Source organism: Equus przewalskii, chromosome 7, assembly GCF_037783145.1.
Source record: "Equus przewalskii isolate Varuska chromosome 7, EquPr2, whole genome shotgun sequence".
NCBI classification, from domain to species: domain Eukaryota; kingdom Metazoa; phylum Chordata; class Mammalia; order Perissodactyla; family Equidae; genus Equus; species Equus przewalskii.
This window is the reverse complement of record NC_091837.1, coordinates 55,965,031-55,977,506: the sequence shown is the minus strand read 5'-3', so window position 1 is coordinate 55,977,506 and position 12,476 is coordinate 55,965,031. Positions and strand designations below refer to the sequence as shown.

Sequence of the window (12,476 nt, the reverse complement as noted above, 5' to 3'; positions counted from 1 at the left end):
CAGCATGGTGTGCCAAGCAGTGCCATGTCCGCACCCGGGATCCGAACCGGCTAACCTCAGGCCACCGAGAAGCGGAATGTGTGAACTTAACCGCTGCGCCACTGGGCCGGCGCAAGCTCAATAGTTTTTTTACTGTATGCTCCTAACCCTCCCCAGGGAAGCTGAGCACATGAAGGGAACCAAGGAGGTCTGCAGTGGGTCCCGTACTGCAGAGTCCTCAGGGAAGTCTGGGGTCCATTGTGCCCTGGGCTACAGACATGAAATTCCAAGACCCAGGTGAAACCTATACCTTGAATAGGGTGAATATCCTGCAATGTGACAAATTAACTAACTGCCACAGACCAAAAGGAAGCACTCAGGGCACAATCAGAATTATTTTACATCGTTAGGAAAATCTCACAACGAGGATGAAAATTTAGACTTACACCCAACAGTCTGATTTTGACTGGATTTAGTTTTAGAATTACCAATTTAAGTTAGAACAAACTTATAGCATTTGTTTTAATCCACAATGGTTTCAACAGGTTAGGACTTACATACAGTTACCTCTACGTAGAGAAGGTTAAAACCACATTTCAGAAACTATGAATTAGATGCCCGACTCTGGTGGGAGAAACAGATGAGGGAAAACCAGCTCTCTCTGGCTGGCTGGCTATGGGATGTTGGATGGCATCATCTTTGCAATGTTTCTGCAGCCATACATTAGTTCAACAAAGAATGAGCTTCCCCAGAAGCACATGATGGTTTTTAATCAAGGGTATATACGTAGCTGTGTTACCTACAGGATGCCTCATTTATCCAGACAAACTTATTAGCCCATTCAGTTACTTATAAATAATTAATACAAAACTTATCCAGCACTTACAAAACAGGATGGATGTAATGGGTGCAGTAAGGACTACAAAGATGGACAGAAGGTCACTATTTCCAAGGAATTAACAACATACTGGCAAAGAGGGGAGAGCAAAATGTACATAAATATGCCTTACGGAATACTAAATACCATCCTGATTCTAAAATGCTTCACAGCATAAACAATCTTTTACTCTGTAAGATTCCTAAGGTCAGAGAATATCAAAAACATTACTTTCTAAAAGAGACAGGGGTTACTGTCTGGAGATGGTCACATTTAAGGCTTTTTCTTTCATTTTACATTTTTCACTTTTCATTTTATAGCTGGGCAGATATTGGAGACTTACTAAGTACCAGTGACTTCCTTTGTACAAAATAAGCCATTCCACTCAGCTGCCTGCTAGGTCAGTCAGTCATAGTTCCTTCCCAGTAATCACCTTTGGTTTATTTTTGACAGATTTTTACCTTAACTGATTTATTTTAAATCCCACCTTCTTCCTCCATCTGATTTTACAGGATCAGCCAAGAAATCTTACAGTTGCTAGCTCTCCTTCTACGTGCAACTAGGGTACCTGCATTTTAACACCTATGGCTGACTTATCACATCATAGAGTGGTGTGCTGCTCCTCAGTGGTGCCTACAGGTCTACAGCATGGGCAAGATGATTTGACATTCAGACCATATCCAAGGTCAATGGTTTAGACCTTGGAGCTAGCTATGCCTTAACTTGTATCTTAGCTGCATCATTTATAGGGAACCTCCTTAACCCTCTGGGCCTCAGTTTCTTCAACTGCAAAATGGAAATCATTCTACTGTACATAACTGAAGTGAGGACTAAATGAGATAACTTGTCAAAATGCTTAGACCGTCGCATTAAATATGGGCAGTGAATATGATTTCACTTCTCCATTCCTTCAATAAGTAGCTTCATTATTTCTACTATTTTGTAGTCTAAAAGAAAGCAAGTTAAAAAGAACATGGTGGTCTCCTTTATCACCTTTTTACTTTGCTAAAAAGTTGGCTGAACCACTCTTACTATACAATTTTTAAGCTGTAAGATGTTTAGCGGCATGCAGGACTTCTAGGTAACAACAATCAGAACAAGAGATCCTGGCTGAAGACCTGAGCACCAGAGAAGATCCTGGTAACAGAGCACATGCTTGTGTCAACTTCCAGTCCTGAAGCAAGCTATGTACATAAACGGGGAGGGCCCTGTGCCTTGAATTTTGTTAAATGATGATACGGCATTGACTTTACTGAAGCTGGTAGCAGACCATTTTTAACTGAAGGTCACTGACTTTTAAATTACTTAGGATATCATACCATGGTATTTTGGGTGGAAGGTTGGGTTTTTTTTAGTACATTCTTTACATATCACTCTCCCATTATAGTTTTCTATTTCAGAAGCCACTTATATTAAAGTATTTACTTTAAAATACTCAAAAGACTAGAAAATATACGTCAGTGTATATGTAAGTATGATTATACACAAACACAGTCTTACATTCTGGGCTAGACAATAACTATAAATTATTTAGCCTTGGAAATAATGCAAAAAAGGTAATTATACTACGTTCAAAGAATTTAAAACAAAAATAAATTCTGCTTTCCCAAAGATCTCTTATCTAAGGATATATAAATCCTCTTCAAAGATTTTTATTGAAATTCTGTTCCCAGGATTTAGCAAGATGCCTGGTAAATAGTAATCAATAAATCTTTACTAAAAAAATAAATAAATGGGTTAAAATCTTGCTTGAATTTTACAAACAGATAAACTCTGCAAATAAGAATTACCCTAAATTGTCAAGAAAGTAAGTGCAGAACCAGTAATAAAGTTCAGGTCAATAAACTTGTAGTTTCTACCAGCCATTTTAGAAAATGTTACACTGATCCAGGTCATTATCATTATCCTTACTCAGAGATGAAATAACTAAGAGAAAGAAATGAAGCCCTTAGGTCTAGACATCCAACAAGGCTGATTAGGTCGAGAATTAGAATGTGCAGCCTAAGATAGGTTCATTTTTGTCTTTTTAACTCTCATATCCCTTCTTCCCTGAATGCTGCTGTTGAGTTCCTGATGAAAAGTTATGAAGAAGGAAATCTTCAGAGGAAAACCTGGTGCTGACTTGCAAGACCCATGGACTGTGTCTCCCACACTTCTCAGCAATTCTACACTATTTTTCAGACAAGCACTACTGCATAATTTCAAGCAGCACAGATGAAAAGGCAGGCAGAGCGGTTTTACTGCAGCAGACCCCAATGAAAATGTACTCTCCTGTTCAATGAACAATTTATAAAAGTTGCATTTTTTCCCCAATACAGTATATTCCAATAAAGTGAAACCCACTTGCAGGAACAAAACATTGCATATTAGATAGAATCATGACCTGGCAGATAATTACTTAAATACACATATCATTTAAATCTATCTTTAGCCTCTGCTTCATTCAATATATCATTCAGAAATTTAGTAACATGCTTAAGATCATTCTTTTGAAACTACATTTCCTTATCTAACACCCTTTTTGCTTTAGATATGTTGAAAAGATTTTTAAATTTTCTTGTTTAACCATTAAAAAAAGTTATAAGAATTTTCTATAATTTCATTCAAAAAGATAGAAATCTCTAAAATGTGAAATGTCATAGTCTACTGAACACTTACCTAAACCAGACTTTTTTAATCGTTTTAAGTGCTGACTTGTTTGTTTTCCTGTAGGAGATTTTTGCCCATGTTTCATTTCTTTATCTGAACTGTCTGCTTCACCATTTTTAGATTCGGATCCTATAAAAGGAAATAGTTATTATGTCATTATCTTCCTTTTGCTGTCCTTGAAAAGAAAAATCTAAAATTGTTTTAAAAACTGTAGATATAATCTCCTTTTCCAACAGTTAATACACTACCTTGGACTACAATCTGATTCCTCTACTGGATGTAAAGAGAAAGCCCAATAAATCAATCAAACAGGACAAAAAGCAAGAACAGATGGGCTAATAGTGGAGTCAAAAACACGTGCACTGATCTGATAGCTTTTAAAAGAAACACTCAGATCTTTTGTAAAAATGCACGAATAAGTTTCAACAATACTGTACTATTTAGAGATGATGCAAGCCAGACACAAAGAGATGAAGGAAGAAGACAGGCTTCAAGAGAGGGACAGACCATGTCTTTATTAATAACTTTATGTTGAACTAGGAACAGAAAATGCAAACATCAATTTATAAATAGAATGGGACACAGCTGATAAAGTGACAGAAGGTAAATTAGAAGAAAAGGTCAGGGCTGCGCTGAGGTGAGAAGAATGTTGCCGGAACACAAAAACTAATCAAGGATTCCTGATTTTGCAGCGGAGGACTGAAACACAAATTCACACTCACGGAAGCACTGCTTTTGATGGCATTACGTACCAGCATGTGGTCCACCATTAAAGTTCAACATTCGAACAAAAGCCAAAGCAACAACAAAAAAAATCCATGAGCAGTACTACACATTTTCTTAACACCTACTGACATTAGCAAATGACATCCTTTGATGATGAGCAAGCTGGTGCCTTTTTTTTTAAAGAGTGAAATATTCAAAATATTTTTGAATCACTGAGTCAGAGGTATAAAAAAATAAAATGAAACCTCAAGTGAAAATATTATTCAGTTTTAGAGAAAATTCATGACATCTCTGTCAGTGAGGAAGTCTCCTCCGGGAAGAAACTGGCCAAGCATAGAATATTTTAGCTCTTTACCTGAAGGCGAATCCGACTGCTCATCAGACACCTTTAATGGTGTCAGAACAACACGAGGAACAGTCTTGTTTACCATCATTGAGACTCCATTTCTTCTTTTCTGCTGCTGCCTCAAAGCCTACAAAACAGGATAATAAAATATAACATAAAAATAAGCCAAAGTGATTTCTCATAATTGAATTAAACGATCCAATTTGCCCATGATTCGACAGAACCTCTTAAGAGACTTAAATTTCACAGAGTCGTTGATTTGTCAAGATTCTTAACAGTCACCTTTATGTGATTTTTCCCTCAAAAGCATAAAATCAGGCTTTGGCAAAAGGGTATAAACCTGAGACCATTTTCGGTATAATTCCGAAAACAAAGCAGCAGTTAAAGATTTGTTTTACCTTAGCAGTGTGGCTTGAGAGCTCATGCAATTTGAAACCATGACTCCCAAGTAAAATAAATGTAAAATAAATGTTTCGAGACCAGGATAAAAATATATGTGTCTGCACTTCTCTTGCAGGTGCGTCCTCTCCAGTGCACTGCTCAGTCAATCAAGTGAACACCGAGTGTCATCAGTATGTACAGCAGGTAAGGACTACAGTATTGATGCACTCACTCAGCCGTGGGGAGCGCTGCACAAAATCACTGAACATGGCAGGAATCATTTATTTCTGTGAAGGGAATCAGTCCTAATCTTGGAAACCTTGCAGCACTTGGCTTCTGTCTGCTTGACTTTGGGCATTAACCTTCAGAACACGAACATGACGGTGTTCTGGCAAATCCAGGAAAAAAATTGATACAAGAATAAATCTCTCCAAATGGGAGTGCTCTGTGTTTCATAAATGAATCAACCATGGTGATGATAATGTACTAAAAGACATTTAAAAGTTCTGAAATACAGCTTATCTTGCTGATGGCTTTACGCAGAAAATTACCTGTAATAAAAAGGGTCTTAAGTACACAAAACTTGAAAAGACATTAAATTCACAGTTATAGGAATGCTAAAACTCCTCAAAAGGTTAAAAGGCTGACCAGAGACAGTCTCGAACCTTTTTATCGCTGCTTCCGATGTAATTTGTACCAATTTTATAACATCACAGTTACTTGATTAATGTTCTTCGACCAACAGCTGCCATAATCTCCTGAAATAGTGCATTGACTGTATATCTCCTTGCTGTCAGAAAGGATGTCATTTTATTTGCAAACGGTATTAGCTGAACATCCAACTTGTTGATCATAAGATTTAGCAATCAAATAACTACAGAAGAGACAAATTAAATACCCTCGAAATGAAAGAAGACATATTCAGAAGAGATTTAAAACCAGATGGGGAAGTGAATAGCTTGGGAAATCTATTAAAAATGATACTGTTGCTAATGATAACAGGAGACATCACTTCAATTCTTACATTTACGGAGCTTTTAGAAAGTACCAGGCACTGTGGGGGGACAAGAGATGCAAAGATGAATAAGATACCATCCTCCTCACCTTTAGCTTGCTGTTAATATCTCTAATAAGAGAATGTGTGCTATAAAATTTTTAAGACATTTATTCTTTCTTTCATCAAGGTGTGCACATAATTGCAGACATCTCTCTAGCCTTGTATAAGAACTCAAAGCCCTTTATAGACATTAACCTATCAAACTAACAATGAAACAGAATGAGGCAACACAGGGCCTTAAGTTTCAATTTAGTCCATCTTTGCACACTATGTAAGACTTCACAAAACAACAAAACCTGTACAGAGAGTGATCAGTTTTTAGGAGTCTATACATCATAGATCTTCACTATTCCCCTTGGCAATCGAAATAGGCATTTTAAAAATGTTCATTTGACGTCAGGGTTGGGAGGTGTATTTTGGAAAATGCTGATTAAGGAAAAAAGAGGTGAAAAAACCAGAGGCCTAGAAGCTGGAATCATAAAGTCAAAGACAGCCTGCCTTTTTATATCATTTGTGGTAAATAATAATTAAAGTAACAAAAATTTTGTCCTCGATCTTGAGAGCTGAGAAGACTCCACTATAGAATAATTAGTAGTTGGATAGAAAGAAATAATGACAGTAATAATATAATAATAAGAAGAAAAATCCATAGCTATTTTGAATTTTAAAGAGTCAAGCTGGAGCCAAGGTAGGGATAAAGGAATGCTAATCAGTACTGAACCCATTTAATAATATTTTTCTGAATATATATTTTCTACTCAGAAATTCAAACAATACTTATCAATACAATATTTTTAAAAATACTAAAATACAACATCATGTGTCTGTAGGTGACAAAAACTACATGCCCACCATATAAGAAAAATGATTAAGTATATTAAAAATATATACGCTTTTATTTGATACCTCTGAAAAACAAGCATTATATTTGACCCCAAATACATTTCTAGGGGCAAATAAGCAAAAACTGAGAAGTTTTTGTTTACTATGACGCTGGTCACAGTAGTCAAGCAGCAGGCTACTAGGTAAACCCTGAGGAGGGTCAGAGGTCAGCTATCAGAAGGGGATCTTGACTGCGTTTATAGTCATTTTAGGCTACCTTGAAGATTCCAATTCACTTTCTAGAAAGCAGAATTTATTTGACTTGGGACACTGGGAACACCCTCAAGGAGATCAGAATGTGGATGGAGGGTGGAAAACGACGCTGACTCAACTGAGATATCTGGCATAGTCCAGCTGGCTCCAAATAGGAGAACTCTGGTACTTGTGTTCACAAGGCAGGTCCTGTAGCGATTCCTGCCTTACACTGACTCCTGGTCTCTCCTTGTGAGGCATGCAACCTGCAGGTAAAGAAGCTAGCTGTTCATGGTTTTCCTGTTATGTAACTGTATTTCTGCAACTGTGTGCACATTGATGACTCCCACATGTTCTGTGTGTCTCCTCACAAGCCCTTGAAAAATGTGCAATGCTGTTTGGACCACACTGGCTGGGGTAAGACAATGACAGAGGGGGAGGCTGGAGTGAGTGGGAATGCACATACCCCTCTGGAGGGAGCAGTAATGACTCAAGAGAAGCAACACAACTGGATTTTTAGGACTTTTAGGTGAGTTTTCCTGTTTTTAAACGATGTGCCAGACAAAACAAAGATGACTCTGAACCAAACTCAGCCTGAAGGCACCAATCATTGATACCCACTAAACACTATTCCCAGTGCTCCTCACTCTCCCAAATAAGTGAGCCTGATCACTGCCCAGGAAAGGTATCAAAATCTCCCTCTCCTAATGTGCTGACCTGCAGGGGAATGGGGGCTGCTGCAGAGCTGTCTTAATGACCAAGTAGCACAACGGTTAAGAGCAAGGTTATAGAGTCAGAGAAAGATTTAACTAACTAGCTGAGTAATGCTGGATAAATTACTTGGGTAAATGTCCCTATAAAACAAAGACAATAGTGTTGGTAAGATGTTTTAAATAGGGACTCCACAGAGCAATTTTATAATAGGCTGTTGGAAGATGATCCAGGCCATCTAGCCTTCTCTCACTAAGTCCTTCAAGGCTGTGTCCAGTACTTCCCTTCACAACAGGGTATACTTGTACCTCATCGTCCTCAACTTTGAGCTTTAGCTAAAATTTCAAGAGATAAAGAAAATTCTTATTTTACATTATATTATAAATATAATAGAAGTTAAATGCAATTTAACTTGTAATTTATCTAAGTTTGGGTATCCCACAGACTGGAAAATATAAATCCATGTAATAGATTAAGAAAATAAGATTAGGAGGGCCACTTTAGACAGTCATGGAAGGTTTGCTCTGCACAAAGGTAACCTGAAACAGGAGACTTTGTTGTTTTCACAGCAACTAGGTTTGGGGGTAGCTTTTTCTATTCCACACCAAAGGTATTAATTAGCTAGTGGTGGCTCTGTTGCTCCATCTACAACATGGTTTTATTTTGACATGGATTTACATATTAAGTCTTACTATATTAGTCTAGATTCATTTTAGGGGGATGATATCAATGAAGCACCTCCAACTACTCAAGCCTTAGCTTTACATTGGAATGCTAATGGAATATCTCACTGAACAACTTTAAATCCTGTCATTTCAAATCCAGAAAGAAGCAATATCAAAACCTAAATAAACAAGCAGATGGCAAGTGTGAATGCAGTCCACGATGAAGGAATGTACCTTCAAGTTGCCCACATTATAATGTCCTCACGCCCAAACTACACAGAGTCCATTGGACTTGCCAAGTCTAGTGCTTTCAGGTACCGTTCAGTATGAAAGGAATTTACAGGCTTAAACTTGGAAATAAACTTATTTTAGAAAGGAAACAAACATGACAGAGCTAAACCAATCTAGGAAAAGTGAAGACCATATCATACAACAATTACAATTCTGGCTTCAAGCAAAAAGAAAGAAATCAAAAGATGCAGACTGAGCACACTTTCCTCTAGAGACGTATCATAATATTCTCTTATAAAAATTGACGACAAACCTTTAGATAAACACATTTTATTTTTGAAACAGAAAGCTTGTCAGATAACTCTAAAAATACGGAGGAGTTCTCATTTCCATCCTGAGGAAAAATAAAATAAAATCTAAAATCAGAGGCTTTTGTGTTAACTTGAAATTTGCATAAACAAGTAATGCCTGCTTTATTTTAACAGAGAAACACCACCAACAATGTAACTTAAGAATGCATTGAATGCAATAAGCCTTTCATGGAAAAATCTGAAAATATCACATGCTGTGAATGCTAAAATAATTAGAAATACACACATATGAAACAGCTGGCTGTGTCAGGCACCAACAACTTGCATTGTTGCTAGTGGATGCTAAATGTCAACACCCACGTTCAGAAACTGCTATCATGCAACATAACCTTTGGAATTTCACAGTATTGGTCAAACATACAAAGCTAAAGCAAAATACCAAGAATATATCTGCTTTGTGATATGAAGAGGGAAAAGGACCTGCAACTTTATGAATAACTTCTACCTCCCTAAATAAATAATGAAGGCAGGCAAATGGGCCAATAGGAACGACATAGAAAGGTTCTATTCTCCATCATGTTACCCCATCATAACAGATCTCATCTTTCTTTAATCTTTCATCTGGTTCCGCTGTTTAAAAACTTCCAAAATTTAATCTTTCTTAATTATCCTTCCTTAAAATTCAAAATCTAATCATTTCATACTTTTTAGGATCATTACAACTAAAATAACAAGGCAGAAAGAAGATAGGGAACAAGGTGATAATCAGCAATCTGCTACTCTCCAGAGGCTTCTGAATATGTTTATTCAGAAAAAAACCCTACTGAAATAACAATATATTATTCATGCAGTCACACCCAACATATCATGTTAACTAACATTTTGATGATTAGAAAGCCAAAGGGACCCAAATATTCGGGAGCAATGAAAATACTCCATGTCAATAGCCAAGGGGCGTTACAGTCTTCATATTGTCCAGCCTATAATTACACTGCAATTAACAGTATTACAAAGTAAAAGAACTCATTCTCTATAGCAACATGCTTCATATGGTTGTGGTGTGGGGGCTTCAGATCTGGGAGAATATGTCTGGCTTATTTTGCATGGAGGTTTGTTTTAAATTATTATTTTTCACTACACTTATCTTATAAAGCTATTGGGTTTTGTTTTGTTTTTTTCACCTACATCTTTCTAAGAATCAACAATAGCCAATATACAGTTGAACTACTAAAGCCCTACTACCTCAGAATATACTTCTAATAAAATGATAAGAGCTCACATATTTGAGTGCCTACCATTAATATGTGCTGATACTAAACATAAGCAGTCTGTGTTTAGAAAGAATATTCTTAATGGCTATGCTGTATTGCTTTCCTTACACTATACAAACACTCAAGAATGCAAATTTCCTTGGATAATGTCAAAAATTCATCTAGCCTATTACATACTATATGCTGAAAGGCAGTATTAGTTAAGAAGGCAGAATCTGAAACTATGATTCTGGCTTCAAGTGTCATCTCCAAGATTTACTCACTGGACAATCTTGGGCAAGTTATCTAACTTCTCTGGGCCTTAGTTTCCACATTTGAAAAAATGAGGACATTAGTACATACTTTAAAGGATTTATATGAGGTTTAAATGGCATAGTACTTGTAAAATGCAGAGCAGAATGTCTAGAATTCAGAAAAGTAAATGTCAGCTAATGTAATTATTATTAGAGTCATTCAGCTGGTCATACATTCATGAGATTATGACTTATGCATATTCATATACACACAAAACATACATTCACAAATACATAACACCTATATATATGGGTATATATATGGATATATATACAGTTACAAAGAACTCTACATGGTCATAGCCATTCAACTATCCAAAAAATAGAAAGCTGCAGATTTGCTGAGACTGCTACAATTTAAAATGCTGCATGTTCAGTCAATTTTTGAAATGCTGTCTTAAGAAATTCAGCAATTACAGGGAATCTGGGCAAAATTCTGCAAAGAACAGCTTTTCTTCTAAATGTATGTCCAATATGAATTTGACTATTAATCAAACATTAGCATATTTTCTATATATTGTGCCATATTCTCCTGGTAACTAATTTGTTACTTGGTTATACAATAGGAAGTTTTAAGAAGTTAATAAATAGATGTTTCAGGACATTAAAAAGCTTACAGGACAGGATTCTTAAAACAAAGCTTAGATCCTAAGCAAGCAGGTGGCACTTCCCATGAACACATGCTCCATAACAAAACAAAACCAAAAAACCACTACCTCAAAGCCGTGTAATGTTTTAGTAATGTAAAAAATATTCAAATGGTATGAAATCAAATGAAGAAAGTAAAAAATAATGAGCCATAACAATACAGAGATCTGAATCTTTATCTTCACATTCACATACAGGCAGATTTCATGGTGTGCACATTTTCTAAATCACTGCTCTTCAGAAGTAGGATTTTAGTTTATGATCGCATCCATGTTTCTTAAATTCTATGACTACCAGTATCCAGTTTCGCATCTTTTGTTCTATCCTAGTTAGTACTTTATTATCTGCATCCTCTTTGCTGCCTGAATAAGCCTTTCTCCAGGCTTCCCTACCATCATCCATCCTTTATTTCATCAATTAAAAAGAATCTCAACGCTGAATTCAGTTTTGGTTTTTGGTGTCTAAAACATTTCACAAGAACAATGACATAAATGGCAAGCTCAGGAAAGATTGTTTGCCTATGTAGGATGAAACACTATTATTACCTTAAATATAATACCAAAGAATGGGAATACTGCAACTTCAATAATTAATACAGAAAATGGTAACATAATTCAGTATAAAAATGTTAAGCTTCTTTCCTAAGTTTCCTTGTTTGAAGTAGAGAGAAGTAGGTGGAGGCATTTTAAGTCTAGGAGATGGAATGTGAATATTAAGAAGTTTTATAGGTTGGTGGGCTTTTAGAAAACTTTTAACTTTATTTAAAAACATGGTTTCTCTTTCCTTGCTTTAAATATATCACTAGAATGATACTTTTATTCCTAGACCTGCTGGGGGTCAGCAACAGGTAAGGTGGAGGGGGTTGTCATAGAAGGATCAAAATAAACAATGTAAGAAAAAAGCAGTTACACAGGGAAAACCACGACTTCAGGGTTAAATTTGTCAGTCTCTCATTTATTGACATCGTTAGTATACCATCATGCCATGTCCTCATCTAACCACAGCATCTCTTTCTCTCTTCTCTGCACAATTCAGCATTTGCCGGAGGGGCAGCAGCAACTAACATTTAGAGTGATTATTATGGGCTAGGCACTCATTCCACCACATGCTTTCAACGTATCACCTCACTTAACTCTCAGATCACTCCCATGTGAAGGGTACTATTATTTTCCACATTTTCTAGAGAAGGAATTTGAGATTCAGAGAAAAAAAGTAGCTTGCCCAGTGTCACACACTGAGTAGCAAGGATTGAAACTG

The 12,476-nt window shown here is 36.5% G+C and overlaps 1 protein-coding gene across 3 annotated transcripts in view; it reads right to left on the bottom strand.

Moving 5' to 3' along the window:
• Window positions 1–12,476, bottom strand: part of ASXL3 (ASXL transcriptional regulator 3) — a 168,769-nt gene that overhangs the window by 72,833 nt on the left and 83,460 nt on the right. For all 3 annotated transcript variants that reach the window (XM_070627554.1, XM_070627552.1, XM_070627553.1), the window contains 2 exons: window positions 4,587–4,704; window positions 3,515–3,634 (listed from right to left, as the gene is read on the bottom strand). In XM_070627554.1, coding sequence (XP_070483655.1) covers window positions 3,515–3,634; window positions 4,587–4,704 — 238 coding nt within the window. The remainder of the gene's footprint in view (window positions 1–3,514; window positions 3,635–4,586; window positions 4,705–12,476) is intronic.